This window comes from Cololabis saira, chromosome 8 (genome assembly GCF_033807715.1).
Source record: "Cololabis saira isolate AMF1-May2022 chromosome 8, fColSai1.1, whole genome shotgun sequence".
NCBI classification, from domain to species: Eukaryota; Metazoa; Chordata; class Actinopteri; order Beloniformes; family Belonidae; genus Cololabis; species Cololabis saira.
Genome location: NC_084594.1, coordinates 45,879,309 through 45,897,886, shown reverse-complemented (window position 1 = coordinate 45,897,886; position 18,578 = coordinate 45,879,309). Strand labels below are relative to the sequence as shown.

Below are 18,578 nucleotides of genomic sequence, written 5' to 3'. Positions count from 1 at the left end.
TTGAGTTACTGTTGCCTTTCTATCAGCTACAACCAGTCTGGCCATTCTCTTCTGACCTCTGGTATCCACAAGGCATTTGCCCTCAAGAAACTACCGCCCACTGGATATTTTCTCTTTTTCCGACGACTCTCTGTCAACCCCAGAGAGGTTTTTGCATGAAAATCCCAGTAGATCGGCAGGTTCTGAAATACTCAGATCAGCCCGTCTGTTACCAACAACCATGCCACGTTCAAAGTCACTGAAATCACCGTACTTCCCCATTCTGATGCTTGGTTTGAACTACAGGAGATTCTCTTGACCATGTCTACGTGCCTAATTGCATTGATTTGCTGTCATGTGATTGGCTGGTTAGAAATTTCCATCGAAGAGCAGTTGGAGCAGTTATTTTACCTAATAAAGTGGCCGGTGAGTGTAAATGCATACATATGTATGTGTCCCATGTATACTCTTCATGAACATTAAAGCTTTTTGAAGGGATTGATGTTCAATAGCAAGCATTAAGTCCAATTCATCTTGTGAGTTTGTCTAACTATGAACATAAGTCATCCTTCTTGGAACAATCAGTGTTGCTGATTACCCTTTCCTACTTCATTGGGTTTATTAACACAAATAATGGAGATGCCGGGGATTGAACCCGGGGCCTCATACATGCGAAGCATGCGCTCTACCACTGAGCTACATCCCCTTCGGTCGGTGCGCCTGAAGACAGAAAAACAGGAAGTTCTAAGAGTTACGAATTCCATGGAGAACACTCTGTTGAAGTGTGAAAATTCAGATTTTTCAAAAAAGTAGTGCTGCGACGGCCGGGAATCGAACCCGGGTCAACTGCTTGGAAGCCAGCTATGCTCTCCACTATACCACCATCGCACAGTTCTGGTACATCAACATCATAATTTCCGCAACACACTGCATGTTGTTGATGCCAAATTCTGACCATACCATCCGAATGTTGCAACCGACATTGAGACTCATCATACCAGGCAACGTTTTTCCAAACTTCTGTTGTCCAAATTTGGTGAGCCTGAGTGAATTGTAGCCTCAGTTTCCTATTCTTAGCTGAGAGGAGTGGTACCCAGTGTGGTTCTGCTGCTGTGGCCCATCCGCCTCAAGGTTCCACGTGTTGTGCATTCAGAGATGCTCTTCGGCATACCTTGGTTGTAACGAGTGGTTATTTGAGTTACTGTTGCCTTTCTATCAGCTACAACCAGTCTGGCCATTCTCTTCTGACCTCTGGTATCCACAAGGCATTTGCCCTCAAGAAACTACCGCCCACTGGATATTTTCTCTTTTTCCTACGACTCTCTGTCAACCCCAGAGAGGTTTTTGCATGAAAATCCCAGTAGATCGGCAGGTTCTGAAATACTCAGATCAGCCCGTCTGTTACCAACAACCATGCCACGTTCAAAGTCACTGAAATCGCCGTACTTCCCCATTTTGATGCTTGGTTTGAACTACAGGAGATTCTCTTGACCATGTCTACGTGCCTAATTGCATTGATTTGCTGTCATGTGATTGGCTGGTTAGAAATTTCCATCGAAGAGCAGTTGGAGCAGTTATTTTACCTAATAAAGTGGCCGGTGAGTGTAAATGCATACATATGTATGTGTCCCATGTATACTCTTCATGAACATTAAAGCTTTTTGAAGGGATTGATGTTCAATAGCAAGCATTAAGTCCAATTCATCTTGTGAGTTTGTCTAACTATGAACATAATTCATCCTTTATGGAACAATCAGTGTTGCTGATTACTCTTTCTTACTTTATTGGGTTTATTAACACAAATAATGGAGATGCCGGGGATTGAACCCGGGGCCTCATACATGCGAAGCATGCGCTCTACCACTGAGCTACATCCCCTTCGGTCGGTGCGCCTGAAGACAGGAAGACAGGAAGTTCTAAGAGTTACGAATTCCATGGAGAACACTCTGTTGAAGTGTGAAAATTCAGATTTTTCAAAAAAGTAGTGCTGCGATGGCCGGGAATCGAACCCGGGTCAACTGCTTGGAAGGCAGCTATGCTCTCCACTATACCACCATCGCACAGTTCTGGTACATCAACATCATAATTTCCGCAACACACTGCATGTTGTTGATGCCAAATTCTGACCATACCATCCGAATGTTGCAACCGACATTGAGACTCATCATACCAGGCAACGTTTTTCCAAACTTCTGTTGTCCAAATTTGGTGAGCCTGAGTGAATTGTAGCCTCAGTTTCCTATTCTTAGCTGAGAGGAGTGGTACCCAGTGTGGTTCTGCTGCTGTGGCCCATCCGCCTCAAGGTTCCACGTGTTGTGCATTCAGAGATGCTCTTCGGCATACCTTGGTTGTAGCGAGTGGTTATTTGAGTTACTGTTGCCTTTCTATCAGCTACAACCAGTCTGGCCATTCTCTTCTGACCTCTGGTATCCACAAGGCATTTGCCCTCAAGAAACTACCGCCCACTGGATATTTTCTCTTTTTCCGACGACTCTCTGTCAACCCCAGAGAGGTTTTTGCATGAAAATCCCAGTAGATCGGCAGGTTCTGAAATACTCAGATCAGCCCGTCTGTTACCAACAACCATGCCACGTTCAAAGTCACTGAAATCCCCGTACTTCCCCATTCTGATGCTTGGTTTGAACTACAGGAGATTCTCTTGACCATGTCTACGTGCCTAATTGCATTGATTTGCTGTCATGTGATTGGCTGGTTAGAAATTTCCATCGAAGAGCAGTTGGAGCAGTTATTTTACCTAATAAAGTGGCCGGTGAGTGTAAATGCATACATATGTATGTGTCCCATGTATAGTCTTCATGAACATTAAAGCTTTTTGAAGGGATTGATGTTCAATAGCAAGCATTAAGTCCAATTCATCTTGTGAGTTTGTCTAACTATGAACATAAGTCATCCTTCTTGGAACAATCAGTGTTGCTGATTACTCTTTCTTACTTTATTGGGTTTATTAACACAAATAATGGAGATGCCGGGGATTGAACCCGGGGCCTCATACATGCGAAGCATGCGCTCTACCACTGAGCTACATCCCCTTCGGTGGGTGCTCATTAAGACAGGAAGACAGGAAGTTCTAAGAGTTACGAGTTCCATGGAAAACACTCTGTTGAAGTGTGAAAATTCAGATTTTTCAAAAAAGTAGTGCTGCGATGGCCGGGAATCGAACCCGGGTCAACTGCTTGGAAGGCAGCTATGCTCTCCACTATACCACCATCGCACAGTTCTGGCACATCAACGTCATCATTTCCGCAACACACTGCATGTTGTTGATGCCTAGTTCTTGAGACTCATCATACCAGGCAACGTTTTTCCAAACTTCTGTTGTCCAAATTTGGTGAGCCTGAGTGAATTGTAGCCTCAGTTTCCTATTCTTAGCTGAGAGGAGTGGTACCCAGTGTGGTTCTGCTGCTGTGGCCCATCCGCCTCAAGGTTCCACGTGTTGTGCATTCAGAGATGCTCTTCGGCATACCTTGGTTGTAGCGAGTGGTTATTTGAGTTACTGTTGCCTTTCTATCAGCTCCAACCAGTTCTCTTTTCTAGTTGTTTCTCAAAGACATCTTTTACTTTGGAGACTGACTCTGTTTTGTTGATCTCCACCAGTTCAGAGATCACTTCTGGTTCTGACACTGACACGCAGCGGACTCAACTGGAGTAATCAGGTCTTCTTTTGGATTACTCTCCTGCAGTCGAGGGCGTTCTTGCATAAGCCCACAATTGAGGTTCGCTGTGAGTTCTGATGTTCTCTTTTGTTCTTCTTTTTGCGCTGGATCTGTGTTTCAGCAAATTACTCCTCAGTAAAACCTCCTCACTCCTCAAATTACTCTCCTCAGTTTGAGTGGAAAGTGTTGTCTTGAAGCACTTATCTGTTTTTGAACTTTGTGTTTTGCAGAAGACTCAGGTGCACGTGTACTTCCATCAGGCTTGATTTTTTCACTCACCAAGGCAGACTTGAGCTTCACACCGAGCTCTGCCACCTTCCACTCAAGACCTTCTGTCATCTCTTCCTGTGCTTTAAGTTTATTCACCAATTCAAGATTAGCACTGGCCTTTTCTTTGAGCTGTTTTTTTAAGTTTTCCAGCTCAGCGAGGGCCAGCTTATGGGTGTCTGCGTGTCTGGACTCAGCCTCTTGTTCAAGTGCTTTGGAAGCCTGCAAATGCTCAATTGTGTCTTTGCATTGGCGAACCTTGTTTTCAAAAGCTGCTCTGTGCCGGCATTCATCCTCTAAAGTCAGTTCCACCTCTGACAGCTTTTCCCAGTACCATTCACAGTTATCTTCTGCAGCAATTCTCCTCTCTTTTTCTTGTGTAAGCAACAAGTTCTTCTTCCGCAGCTTGTTCCTCATGTCGTCTAATTGTTCAGTCATGTTGTTCATCTGCTTGTTTTTAGCTTGTTGTTTTGGGCCACTTGCAGATTCCTGGGTACTCAAATCCCTTTGGGTCTTCTCTAACTCAGGGGTTTCAGATGATTGCGAGGGCATGCACTCCCTCCTCACATCTCCTTCATGGTGATTCTTGTGAGGAACACGGGCCTGAAAGTGTTTCCTCTCCCTTTCAATGTCTTTTGAGGACAGCGGTGCATCAGTTTGGGATTGTGTATATTCATTCTTTATATTTCCAGAGTGGGGAGTCATAGTTGGACAACAGTCTTGGGCACTCTTTTCTGACAGTACATTCTCTGTGTGAGGAGTCACAGAGGGACCACAGGCCTTGGAGTCAATTTCTAACTGTAAACCCTCTGAGTGAGGAGTTGCAGAAACTGCAGAGGCTGCAGAGACTGCAGCCGCTGCAGTCTCTGTAACTTTTTAGATCCACTGTTAAAAGTACCAAAGTATACAGTTTTCAAGTGTACTGCAAATAATCTATTATTTTTTTATTTATTTTTTTATTGAGATCAATTATTCTATTTTGTTGAGATCAAAACTATTAAAAAAAAACTAGAAAGATCACTACATTCAGTGACCGTAGTGTACCAAGTATCACTAAAAGAAAATTACAAGTCACAAAGATTTTTTCCTTTTTTTTTTTAACCCCTCCAACACAGGAACATAAAAATAAAATAAAAATAAATGGATATAAAATTATAGCAAGATAAGAAATCATTACACAAAAAAAAGAATAGAAGATAAATAAATAAAAAGAAAACAGCTCACTAAACTATTACTCTAAACACCATAATGCAAATACACACCCACACATAAATAAAATTGCAAAAAGGAAAGAAAAAGTATATGAGAACACCTGAATGAATGCCAAGCACTAACAGGCACCTCTAAGTGGGTAACGCTGTTATTTGCTATTGTGTTAACTCAGAAGATTATGCTCTTGAATACCTGATAAACTTTGTTCTCCTATGCAAAATTTTTTATTCGCAAAATCTCTACCTAAGATCGCTCCTTTTCTCCTGGAACTTAACTCTTTGCTTAAATCTCTGATTTTGTTAAATAACAAAAAAAAAATTATATTTTTTTTTACTCTCGATTTATTCAATTCAATTCAATTCAATTTTATTTATATAGCGTCTAATACAACAGAGTTGTCTCTAGACGCTTTACAGAGACCCATACCCAGAACATGTCAACCATGTGCTGTTTCTTACTGTATACCTGTTTTGTATATTTCAATAATAAATAAAAAAGAAAAAAAGAAGCTTCTATTTGTAACACAAGGTTAACGTTCCACCTGGAAGTCACATCTCTTTCCACCAGCTGAACTCATTTACACGAAATATTTCTAAGAGAAACCTCCTGGTAATGTTCCATCAAACGGAGCAGCTCTGTAAACTGAACCTGATTCCAGTGTGGACTGTTTGTCCTGTTGAGCTGTGAGCTGCTACCAAGTGTATCCGCCTGACATGCACATCCAAACATTTTACTACATAATTTACGTGGACTGCAAAAAAAAAAGATTGTTCCCCTTTTTCAGCTGTCCCACAATTTATTCATCATTTCCAAGTAGGGTAGAACCAGTACTGGAGTTGAGGGGGATGAGGGGATAAAAACGGTCCAAATCATCCCCCCTGTAAAACTGCCATCCCCCCTTTCCATCCCTTATGTCATTTCATCAATGAATGTGGTTTTACTGCTATTTCAACATTTAGAGTCATCACCAGAAAAATACATTTTCACTTGAAATAAGTAGAAAAATCTGCCAGCAGGACGATTTATCTTCTTATTACAAGCAAAAAAATCTTGTTCCACTGGCAGATTTTTCTACTTATTTCAAGTGAAAATCTACTTGAAACAGGTGAAAATTGTTTTTTCCAGTGATGAGTCTTGTTTTAAGTGTAATGAGATTTTTTTTTTACTAAAATGAGACATTTTAAGTAGAAATAAGACAAATATTCTTGTTAAGATTTTGAGTTTTTGCAGTGATCCATTTTACTTATCCTGTGAAGGACAGAGTCATATTGATAAGTTCAGAAAAGTGTTTTTTATTGTTGTGTTTTGATGTATTTGATGTAAGTCCAGTGAATATTTAAAGCTTACAGAAGGCTGCATTTAACTGCTGCTATGTCATTCCTGCAGTATTTCTGCAGGTGTTTTGGTCACTGCTATTATTTGTAATATATATTTGTAATCGGCACAAATTATCTGTCCCCATATGATCAAATCCACCATCCCCCCTGATTCTTTTTTTTTTTTTTTTTTTTACAACTCGAGTACTGGGTAGAACTAGAATTTGCTGCAGCATCTATAAAAACCTATCAACATTTTTCAGCTCCAACGTGAATAAAATATACTTTTTTGGTCCTTTTGTGTCTGAGCTACATAGAGGAAGTAAATAAAAGGAAACACGGCACTGCAAGCTACAGTGCTGCAAAATAAAATAAAAACCACACACAAGACCATCTATCTATATATTCCAAACCACCGTGAAACTAGTGAGAGCAGAGGCTACGTGCATTATTATGCAGAAACTTAAGATTGTTTAAGATGAAAGGATCCCTTAAACATTTCAGTAATTACTGTAATCATGGAAATGACAATTATTCCGATCCGTCTACAAGTTCCTGAAAATGTGAAACGAGAGTGAATGTCACAAACATCCTCCTGGGCCGACAGCAGACTGTCATCTGTACTGGTTCTGTTAGGGCTCAGTGACGGATATTACAGGCTCAAATATTCAGGCATTTCAAGAAAAAAAAAAAAAGGTTTTTTTTAAACTTTAAAAAGAAAAAAAGCTGGCTCTGGCGACTCGTCCCTCAACGATGCTGCAGTAGAGCCGTTGCCCAGACCAGCCGTACACTGGTACTGCCTTTACATGGGAACTTTAATTCCTCTTTAATTCAGATTCTAAATTAAATCCGATTTAAAATGAGTAAAAATTACCATGTAAACACCTAATTCAGAATTAAAATGGCCATTCTGAATTAAACTTAATTCCGGAGTAAGTGTCTGGTTTATTCTGATTTTAAATCTGAATAGAATAATTCCAGATCATGTATCCACTCATTCCTCTTTAAATTAATTCCGGTCTTTCTTTCTGCTCGTTCCCTCTCCCGTCTGTCTCCATGATCTTATATTCCACTGGGCTGGTTTTCCAAACAAAGTTTCAAGATGCAGCAGCAGTAAACGCTGGTCAAGAGCAGAGACCATTTATTTAATAAATAGCTTGGAGGACCTGGAAATAATTAAAGAAGAGATGGAAACATAAAAATTGTGAGTTGTAGCGGCTAAGTTTGTTTTTCTTCCGGTAGTTTAACTTCCGGTCCCCCCCCATCCAATCAGATCCTTCCCATCCCCAGACCTGGAGAGGAATTAGAGAAAGACCAAACGTGGTTTCCATGTAAACCTCAATTCAGAATTACTATTTCCATGTAAACTGGAAGGAAAATAGTTTAATTCTGAATTATTCATTCTGAATTAAAAACAACATGCAACCATTGAAGACTTCCAGGAGGCAACGAGGAGAAAACTCTCAGAGAAACATCAGGTTAATTCCAGGGGCCACACGGCCACCTGAACTCATTTATTGAACTCGTCTCCATGGAAACTGTACAAACAGTTAAAACGGTACGCAATTGGAAAAAGTGTTTTATGAAAAACTAGTACGGAAAGTTTAAAAAAACAAAAAGATCTATACAACAGGTGAGTGAGGGCAGCAGTCGGGCTCAGGGCCGGGGGGGCGGTCTCATCCCGGGAGGGGGGGGGCCTGGAACACAGAACAAACATTCATTAGTGAAGCTGAGACTTCAGTAGACGAGCAGACAGTCCGTCTCCATGGTAACAGCTTACCTCTCATGCCGGGAGGCGGCGGCCTCATGCCTGGGGGGGGCATCCCCATGGGAGCGCCGCGGCCCGGGCCGGGGGGCATCCCCATCGGGGGGCCCATGGGGGGCCGCATGCCCGGGGGAGGGCCCATCATTCCTGGGGGAGAAAAGGGAGGAGAAACATTTAAAAAGGCGACCAGAGAAAACACAAGGACCATTGTGTACCACACAAATTAAAAGTCCAAGCTCCAAAGACCCGTCTGGAGGAGAATAGTGGAGCAGCAACTGCTGCACGGGCAACAAGTACAGTCTAAAAGTTACCAAAATATCAATCTGACAGCCTGTCCTAACTGCACGCGAGCGTCCGACTATCACGTCGCACTGCGTGGCATCGGACGCTCTGTCCTGAAACACTGAAAGCGTTATGGGCCCCAACGTTATTTTGATTGACAGCTGAAACCCCCTTTTTTAAAAGGCTGATTTATGGTTCCGCGTTACACCAACGCAGACCCTACGGCGTAGGCTACGCCGTCGATTTTACGCGGAACCATAATTCAGCCTTTATTCACCGCACTACCCGCCCGTGCGCTCCTGAAAGAAACTCCTAAAATAACTCCTAAAAGAGTAAAGAGACAAGTAAAAGATGGGTGAGTACTTGTAATCTTCCTACGTTTGTACTTTTTAAACAGAAAACAAGCTTGATATTGTGATATTTAAATGTTCTTCTATTTTCTTCCTGCCGCTCGTGTTGAAAGCCGGTTGAAAGCGCTGTAGGAAACAGTCATGATGAGGAACGGCTGATCCAGTTAGTTGAAATGAGGAGTTATCTCTATGATTCCTCCTCATTTCACTACAAAAACCTCAATAAAGTGGCAGAAAGAAATATTATCCTATTATTATATTACATATTATATCTTATCAGAAACTTCCAGCTCCCTGGCGATCTCCCTTCAGCCAGCTGCCACTTTATTGAGACCCGGCCCTGAACCCGGGCCCGGACGCTATATTTTAAGCCACAAACTCCGCTAATATCCCAGTGGTTTCCCCGGGCCATTTTAAATTCTCTTCATATGGCGTGACTCAAAACCTGTTGGGCTCTCTGGCTTGTCTAACACACTAGCATCTGATATTTTAGCCATACACGGTTGTACATGGCTCTGTTCTGTTTTTCTTCTTTTCTTTAAATGCTGGAACTAGTTAGCGTGTCGTGGTCTGCACCTTGCAATCACTCCCGTCACAATTATAAAAGATCGTTTTATGATAGTGTTATATTATTGCAAATGCAGTTACTCATTGAGCCCTACATAACCAACACCTCAACAACACCTCGTGACCGCCCTACAAAAGTTGAAATTACAGAACGTTCTCTCCCGAACCTTTTAGTCAATCAATTTTTAATCAATTTCTGAGCCTCCTCTCGCAAATCTCAACGTACAAAGAATTTGAGCCTCTTTTCTCTCCGTGCCGTTTTTGCCCCTCACGTGCCGTCCACTAGCTGAGAAACAGCTTCCAGCAGGGCTAGATTCATCTCATGAGGCCTCCCCGTGTTCAAACTAGAGACGCACCGATCGATCGGCCGATAATGCCCCTATCGGTTTTGAGCGGAGTTCTCAAAATAATAGTTCAAAGCAGCCGATCAGAGGACGTTTACAACAACCACCTGCGGTACGCGCTGCCGCGTCCTAAAATATTTCACTGACGAATGCCCACCAGAGTTATACCAAACTCTATTCAGTCACATCCACAGCCGCACGCAGAACAGTCGTGTCAAGCGCTTCACCAGTCATCTGGAGCTCTAGTGTGAAGAGTTTTGCTTCACTCACTAGAGTATCCTCACACGTGGTGGGTGCTATCGCTAAAGCTTTTAATAAGAGTTTAATAATTTATAATTCATTTTTTTTGTTTAAGATGTATTCCTTTTTCATCAGGAAAACTAAGATTTATAGTTTTCAACTTTCAACACACCCACAACTAACTCCCCCGGCCGGAGCTTCCGCCACTTTTTCGTGTATTCAGGCAGCCAATCAGCACAGAGCCTCATTATCATAGCCCCGCCCACTCAGAATCCTGCATAGATAATGAGGTTAGAGAATGGGAAGATAAAGACATGGCTCAGAGGCTGAATTTCTAATTTAGCAAAAACAATCAAAAGCTTGTTTTTAAGACATTCAAGGCCTGTTTAAAATAGTTATTAGATGCCATAATAGGTCCCCTTTAAGTTAATAAGCTATATGAGTCTAAGGGCCAATCCCAATGTTCACTCTACTCACTACCACTAGCCCTCAAAATGAAGCCACAACCACTTGCTACTTCACTGCGTGGTTTACGTTAGGGTACGTAAGCGGTCCTGGCATTTCACAGATTTTTGTGAGATCAGGTTGAAAACGTTGCAGCTTCACATCGCGGCGGACATTTCTCATTTTTTAGTGAATAAAATCCATATTTTGAGTTAGTTTCTGCATAAAAAGACATTTTGATTACATTTCTAGCAAGAAATATATATTTTACTTTCATAATATTCACTCAGTGAATGTACATAATCACTTGCTTGGTCGTTGTTGCAAAGTTTTTTCAGATCTCGCCAGAATTAAGGCTGATTTATGGTTCCGCGTTACACCAACCTACGGCGTAGGATTGGTGCGTATCTAGTGAAAAGCCCCCCACTGGACTGAAGGCCACAGGCCTGGACGGTTCTGTCTCCATGGTAACGGTGTGCTGTGATGTGGAGCTGCTCACCTGGAGGCGGAGCTCCTCGGGCCATGGGGGGCGGGGCCCCCCGTCCCGGTGGATACTGCGTGGGGGCCCCGGCGATGCTGGCTCCTGCGGCCGCCGCGGCCACCGTCCCTCGGCCCTGGGGGGTCATCACCTGCTGCGACGGTCCACCCACTCCCCGCACCGGCCCGGCCAGCCCCGCCGGGGCCTGGGGCATCGGGGCTCCTGCTGGGACGCCACGGCCGGCGGCCCGACCCACACCTGGACCTCCAGCCACGCCGGCCAGGGGGACCCGGGCGATGCCCGTCTGAGGAGAGAGAGAGAGAGAAGGTTGTGTATCAGTTTGTGGAATTGTTTGAATTTGGAGTTAAAAGAATGTACAAACATAAAACAATGTAAGAACTATAAAGAAATGGTTTATTTGAGGTATTAAAGTGAAGACTGTGTTTAAAGATCACCAGCTGTGTGTGTTCTGCTATTCTGTCATGTTGTCTTTGTATGTTTAAATACTTATATATACGTATTATATTTACAGGACTGTCTCAGAAAATTAGAATATTGTGATTTTCTGTAATGCAATTACAAAAACACAAAATGTCATACATTCTGGATTCATTACAAATCAACTGAAATATTTCAAGCCTTTTATTATTTTAATATTGCTGATCATGGTTTACAGCTTAAGAAAACTCAAATATCATATCTAAAAAAATTAGAATATTCTGGGAATCTTAATCTGTAAGCCATAATCAGCAATATTAAAATAATAAAAGGCTTGCAATATTTCAGTTGATTTGTAATGAATCCAGAATGTATGACATTTGGTTGTTTTTTTTTGTTTTTTTTTTTTAAATTGCATTACAGAAAATAAAGAACTTTATCACAATATTCTAATTTCTGAGACAGTCCTGTATATCATAGTTATATTTATGATAGAGCTTACATCTTGTGTTAAAAATGACATATTTATACAAATTAGTGTATAGTATAAAAAATAAGTGACATAATTTATATTCAGTTGTGGAAAGGGGTTGGATTAAATAAGCTTATACTTCCACTCCTTTTTCGAACATGTAACTTGAAATATGTGTTTTGATGTTGGTTTTTTTTCTTTATGTGGTGGAATGCCCACCTGGATTTGTTTTATCTTTTTTTATACATGTTTGAAATAAAAGAAACAGATTTTGGGCAGAGCAGCTTCAGCGGCTGCTGATCCACCACGATGCAAAACCCAACGCCACAGAACGTCCTTCCTTCCAGCTGCCATCAAGCTCTACAATAATTTTCCTATGTGCAATATTCCAGCACTTTAATCTTAGCACTTTAGTATCCCAGCATTTTAATTTTAATTCTAAGTGATCTGTTTTTTTATCTTTGTGAAAAAATGCACTGATGCTGCTGCTGATCTAACACCTTGATTTACTGCAAAGGATTAATAAAGTATCTATCTATCTAGAGGTTCAAATTTTAGTGAAACTCCCACCCGCCCCAGCCCTCGTTCATCACTCACATCCTTGGGGGGCGGCCCCTCCACCGTCATGGACACCAGGTTCTCCCCTCTCAGCAGAACCAGACCCAGCACCCTCTTCTCCTCGCGCTCAGGCTGCTTGGAGTTCTTGGGCCTAAAAAACAGGAACCCACAACCATCAAGACTCTGCAGCATCACCGCTCCAACTCCTCCAGGACAAAAGCTGGAACTGGACCTACTTGATCTTCCTGAACTCGTCGCAGTCGCACAGGATCAGGTTCATGTGTTTGTCGAAGGCCTTGAAGGTGCCGATGAAGATGCGGCCGTCCTGCAGGATGCACCTCATCCTGAAGTCGATGTGCTGCAGCATCTTGCTGCTCTTTCCCACCGTCTGAGGAGCAAACAAGCATCACATCACCACTTCAGATTACCCACAATGCTCGGAGCCAATTACCCACAATGCTCTGTCCGGGCTGCTTGCTTGCTTCTTTCTTTCTATACACACACGATTATTTTTTCTGCTTTTTATCTTAAGTTATATTATGTACATTGTATCATGCTGTAAACATCTAGTTGTTTTATTTTACTGATTTTAGGGTTCCTACGGGGGCTTGAAATCCTTGAATTCCAATGTGTTTTCAAGGCCTGAAAAGTGCTTGAATTTTAGTTTAAGTGCTTGAAATTATATATGTTTAGTTATTACAAGGAGAAATAAAATCCAGGGTTCCTACACCTTTTCCACGGTCAAATTCAAGCACTTTCAAGAGTCATTTTCAAAATCTTCAAGCACCTTATCTCTGGGGTAAAATATCTACAGGAATATATATACACTCAATCATTTTTCCCGTTTTTTATCAAAATTATGTACATTGCATCGTGCTGTAAACCTCTAGCTATGTTTCATCTTACTGATTTTATTTCTCCTTGTAATAACTAAACTATACAGTCTGATCCCAATTTGGTGAAAGTGTTAAAGAGAAAGAGTTATAATTTCAAGAGCTTTCGACTAAAACTCAAGCACTTTTCAGGCCTTGAAAACACAACGTTGTAATTCCAGCACTTTCCAGGATCCAGCCCCGTAGGAACCTGGAAATAAACCAGTTGTACCAAATGGCTCATTTAGTCCCCCTGCTAGACTCAGTAGAAACATACAAACATTACACGACACACTATAACAATTAAAAACGGCACAAAACTGCAATTGTTAATACAAGAATCAATTAATGATCACAGATTTGAGAGATTTGAAGCCATTCTTTGAGATTTCCCCCAAAGGAAGAGCATGAGGGACAATCCCTTAAACCTGAATTATGGTTCTGCGTTAAAACGACGCAGAGCCTTCGCCGTAGGGTTACGGTGTACGGGGCGCGTGGCCGCGTAAGGTACGCCGTAGGCTCTGCGTCGATTTAACGCAGAACCATAAATCAGCCTTTATTGTAGATGGAAGCTGTTCCTGGTTTTCCCGCCTACAACAAACACATTCCTCCCAAAGGCGGTTCGTCTGTGTTGTATCTCAGTCTCCTCTATCACAGTCCGAGTACGCTTCAATAAACCACGTTTGTTGTATGAATTTAGAGCCTGAGCTTAAAGCCTGATTTATGGTTTTGCGATAACTCGACGGCGTGCCCTACGCCGTAGGCTCTGCGTCGGTGTAACGCGGGACCATAAATCAGCATTACGTCGGGAGGCACACAGCCCGGCCGGCCGACATGTTGGCTCCAAACGGCGCCAACGGCGGCTTTAAATAACCAAACATGGATAAATACGGAGCTGCTCGGGGCCCGCTGCCCGCGGAGAACCCGTGCGGACGACACTCACCATGATTGCGGTTCTGATGGCTCCGATTCACGCCGGATTCACCAAACAAACCCAAAAATATTGACCCGCAGAAAGTCCGCCGGGCCGCCTTTATTACAGAGCACAGGAAGTGATGTCAGGGCCGGTGGTGCTGCAGCCAAACGGCTCCCCGGGAACCAACGGACGTCGTACAATAGTTCCTGTCGGTAGAAAAATGATGCGTCGCTGCTTCTGTTCAACACAACATTAAACGTCCAAGTAATTAATGAGTGATTTAGCCCTAATCTCCTAATTTGGGTTGAAAAAGGGATTTTAAAAAGTATAAACATACTGAAAATGTCCAACTTCCCAAACACTTTAACAATGATGATGATGACTCTAAATGTTGAAATAGCAGTAAAACCACATCCATTGATGAAATGACATAAGGGATGGAAAGGGGGGATGGCAGTTTTACGGGGAAGGGGGGGGGGGATGATTTGGACCGTTTTTATTTCAGGGGGGATGATTTGGACCGTTTTTATTTCAGGGGGGATGATTTGGACTGTTTTTATTTCAGGGGGGATGATTTGGACTGTTTTTATTTCAGGGGGTATGATTTGGACTGTTTTTATTTCAGGGGGGATGATTTGGACTGTTTTTATTTCAGGGGGGATGATTTGGACCGTTTTTATTTCAGGGAGGATGATTTGGACTGTTTTTATTTCAGGGAGGATGATTTGGACCGTTTTTATTTCAGGGAGGATGATTTGGACTGTTTTTATTTCAGGGGGGATGATTTGGACTGTTTTTATTTCAGGGGGGATGATTTGGACTGTTTTTATTTCAGGGGGGATGATTTGGACCGTTTTTATTTCAGGGGGGATGATTTGGACTGTTTTTATTTCAGGGAGGATGATTTGGACCGTTTTTATTTCAGGGAGGATGATTTGGACTGTTTTTATTTCAGGGAGGATGATTTGGACCGTTTTTATTTCAGGGAGGATGATTTGGACTGTTTTTATTTCAGGGGGGATGATTTGGACTGTTTTTATTTCAGGGGGGATGATTTGGACTGTTTTTATTTCAGGGGGGATGCCACCCCCTCATCCCCCCTCAACTCCAGTACTGAATTTACTCCATCATTTTATTTCTGTTCCACACTATTGTAAACCTTGTTGCTGTTTGTAAAGCAAGATTTGCTAATAAAGTTTTAAAAAAAGAGGTCACGTGGTTCCGGCTGCGTCATCACAGTGGAGGTTTCCAGACGAACTTTTATTGACTGAAGATCTGAAGATCTGCAGGATCAGAACCAGGACTCGGAGATGGACCGGGATCAGAACCAGGACCGGGATCAGAACCAGAACCAGAATCAGAACCAGGACCAGGACCAGGACCAGGACTCCATCAGGACCAAAGCGGGATCTTCCTCTGCTGTTCTGCAGGTCAGTGGTCAGGTCCAGGTTCTGCAGGTTCAGGTCCAGGTTCTGCAGGTCAGTGTTCAGGTCCAGGTTCTGCAGGTCAGTGTTCAGGTCCAGGTTCTGCAGGTCAGTGTTCAGGTCCAGGTTCTGCAGGTCAGTGTTCAGGTCCAGTAAAGTTAAAACACATGATCTAAAGTTAAAACACATAATCTTAAATTAAAACACATGATCTAAAGTTAAAACACATAATCTAAAGTTAAAACACACAATCTAAAGTTAAAACACATAATCTAAAGTTTAAAACACATAATCTAAAGTTAAAACACAGAATCCAAAAGTTAAAACACATAATCTAAAATTAAAACACATACTCTAAAATTAAAAACACATAATCTAAAGTTAAAACACCTAATCTAAAGTTAAAACACATAATCTAAAGTTAAAACACAGAATCTAAAGTTAAAAACACATAATCTAAAGTTAAAACACATAATCTAAAGTTAAAACACATAATCTAAAGTTAAAACACATAATCTAAAGTTAAAAACACATAATCTAAAGTTAAAAACGCACAATCTAAAGTTAAAACACATAATCTAAAGTTAAAACACATAATCTAAAGTTAAAAACACATAATCTAAAGTTAAAACACACAATCTAAAGTTGGTGGCTACACCCGAGTAGCAGCAACATCTCCAGAGCAGCGGGGTTTGTTGGAACATACAACACTAGATACAGTACAACTTTAATATTTGCGCCTTATTTTGCCGCTCGTTTTTTTTTATCTGCTACTTTAATGTCTATAAACCCAGTACAAGATCATCGGATCAGTCTAATATTCTTTTTTTCCCTTCCAAAAAGACTTCAATAATAGGGCTTGGTCGTCTTGACGTCATCACCTGGCGGAGCCGCCATGTTGGAAACTACCTTAGCTGCTCTTCAGACCACTGAGCACTGTGTACAGACGTGCTCCCTCTTCGTTTTAGCCTACTGGTACTTGTAATCGTTACTTTCCGTTATTCTGTAACCATGGTAACCCGTTGCTGTGTTGTAGCTGCAGCAGCTCCACACATTACAGACGTGGGGAAAAGATCGCTAAAGGCTCGTTTATGCTTGCAGTTCAGAAGGCGTACGCGTGACGTCACACGTATCCTGCGTTCATTTGGCGCGTCGACAGGCACGTTCTTAAAAAGACACTGAACGCGTACGTGACCTGCAGTTCTCGCTCTGGCCGCTAGTATCGCTGTTCCCGGTCTGATCCCAGCTGGGACTGCTGCTCTCAGCTGGAGAAAGTTCCCCATGCAGGTTAACTTGCCCTTTGTTAACTCACTTTAACTTCACTTTAATTTTACACCAGAATGGTTTTTTTTATTGAAAGATAGATACAAACAAACAAAGTCATATCAGAATTACAAACTTTTGCCTTGGGTTGAGCAACATCAGTATTACAAAATATACACTGAGAATAATTGTTGTACAACATGAAATAAAATAAAAAATAAAATAAAAAAATTAATAACTCACAGGGGCCATCTCATATTAAATCATATCTTTCAAGTAAAGAAAACAGTTTAAGGGCTTTCTTTTCTTTAACAAGACTCAAGGACTTACTCAAGAGCTTTAGCTCATTTCTCCAATGGTTTGGTCTTAAAAAAATCTACATTTGTGAATGAAGAACTTTCCCAATAAAACCAAATTATTAAGGACAGAGTCCAAATTCTTGTCATCAACAAACTGAGCAAACTGTACCTGTTGTTCCATACAGGTGTGTTGTGTGGTGTAAAATTACGACTATAAATCAATTTCCAATAGAGAAGGACTTGCTGATGGAAAGCAGAGAGTTTAAAAGGTGATTAGCTACAATCAAAGTCACAGTGTAGAAGAAAGTCTATTCCACCCATTTTTTGGAAAATCATATTAGGAACAATAAATCAGATGGAATGTCTATTTGTAAGGAAAGATTTTAACTATTTCAGTTTCAAGACACCATTCATAATATTGAAATCGATCACATTCAACATCATCATAGTTTTTTACCATGTTATCTTTCTTATATATTGACATCTATTTCTCCATAAGAACTTAAAATTAACTGTATTTATTGTTTTGATCATTCTTGTTGAGATGGGTAAGGAGAATGCTGGATAAATGAGTCTGGACAGACTATCCATTTTTGATAATAAGACTCTGCCAAAAATTGAAATATCCCTTTGCAGCCACCTGAATTGACTTACACTTTCAATTGCTGTTTTGTCCTTAGAGATAACAATCCCCAAATATATGACCTTCTGTTTTATCTTTATATTACACAGGGATTATAACCAAAGCAATAATAATAAGATAAGATAAAATAGTCCTTTTATTACTCCCTCAATGGGGAAACTCACGTGTTAGCAGCAGTACACACACACACACACACACACACACACACACACACACACACACACACACACACATACAGGGAAGGGGGTAAAAAAGTAAAAAGTAATAATAAATAAGTAATAATAATAATAATAATAATGGCTTGGTTTTATATAGCGCCCTTCAAGGCACCCAGAGCTTTACAGAGATCATTATTCATTCACACACATTCTCCCCGGTGGTGGTAGCTCCGTTTGTAGCTACAGCTGCCCTGCAGACTGACGGAAGCGTGGCTGCCATATCGCGCCAAACGGCCCCTCCGACCACCACCAAACATTCATACACATTCAAACACATTCACACAATGTTATAATCTCCTACATCATCCAATATTGTCCTGTAAACTTGTCCGTTGTTCTAATCTGCTACCGCTGCTACTACCTCCGCTACTAAATATATATCACTTTTCCAACTGTTGCTCTGCTGCCCCCTATCAGTCACCACTGGTATGACGGGCTCTCCTCGCGTACCACGCGAGGAACGTTGCCGTTGTTAAGGGACCCGAACGGACGCGAACGCAGGCACCAACTTCTGCAAGTCTAACAGCCGCTTTAGGTTCAGGGTCGGGGAAAGGTTG

At 41.6% G+C, this 18,578-nt stretch overlaps 1 protein-coding gene and 6 non-coding genes across 7 annotated transcripts; all 7 read right to left on the bottom strand.

The window, feature by feature from the left end:
• Positions 1-613: 613 nt before the first annotated feature.
• trnaa-cgc (transfer RNA alanine (anticodon CGC)) lies at positions 614-685 on the bottom strand. Its single transcript has one exon. It is a non-coding gene; the product is annotated as a tRNA-Ala (tRNA).
• A 110-nt stretch (positions 686-795) lies between these two features.
• trnag-ucc (transfer RNA glycine (anticodon UCC)) lies at positions 796-867 on the bottom strand. Its single transcript has one exon. It is a non-coding gene; the product is annotated as a tRNA-Gly (tRNA).
• A 918-nt stretch (positions 868-1,785) lies between these two features.
• trnaa-cgc (transfer RNA alanine (anticodon CGC)) lies at positions 1,786-1,857 on the bottom strand. The gene has a single exon. It is a non-coding gene; the product is annotated as a tRNA-Ala (tRNA).
• Positions 1,858-1,967: 110 nt separating this feature from the next.
• Positions 1,968-2,039, bottom strand: trnag-ucc (transfer RNA glycine (anticodon UCC)). The gene has a single exon. It is a non-coding gene; the product is annotated as a tRNA-Gly (tRNA).
• Positions 2,040-2,957: 918 nt separating this feature from the next.
• Positions 2,958-3,029, bottom strand: trnaa-cgc (transfer RNA alanine (anticodon CGC)). The gene has a single exon. It is a non-coding gene; the product is annotated as a tRNA-Ala (tRNA).
• A 110-nt stretch (positions 3,030-3,139) lies between these two features.
• trnag-ucc (transfer RNA glycine (anticodon UCC)) lies at positions 3,140-3,211 on the bottom strand. The gene has a single exon. It is a non-coding gene; the product is annotated as a tRNA-Gly (tRNA).
• A 4,716-nt stretch (positions 3,212-7,927) lies between these two features.
• On the bottom strand, positions 7,928-14,336 carry snrpb (small nuclear ribonucleoprotein polypeptides B and B1). Its single transcript, XM_061728122.1, has 6 exons — positions 14,202-14,336; positions 12,623-12,774; positions 12,426-12,537; positions 10,940-11,222; positions 8,229-8,360; positions 7,928-8,145 (listed from the first exon to the last, which is right to left on the bottom strand). Exons 1-6 carry the CDS (start codon positions 14,202-14,204, stop codon positions 8,105-8,107), a joined length of 723 nt encoding a protein of 240 aa, XP_061584106.1. The 5' UTR covers positions 14,205-14,336; the 3' UTR covers positions 7,928-8,104.
• Between the last annotated feature and the right edge of the window lie 4,242 nt (positions 14,337-18,578).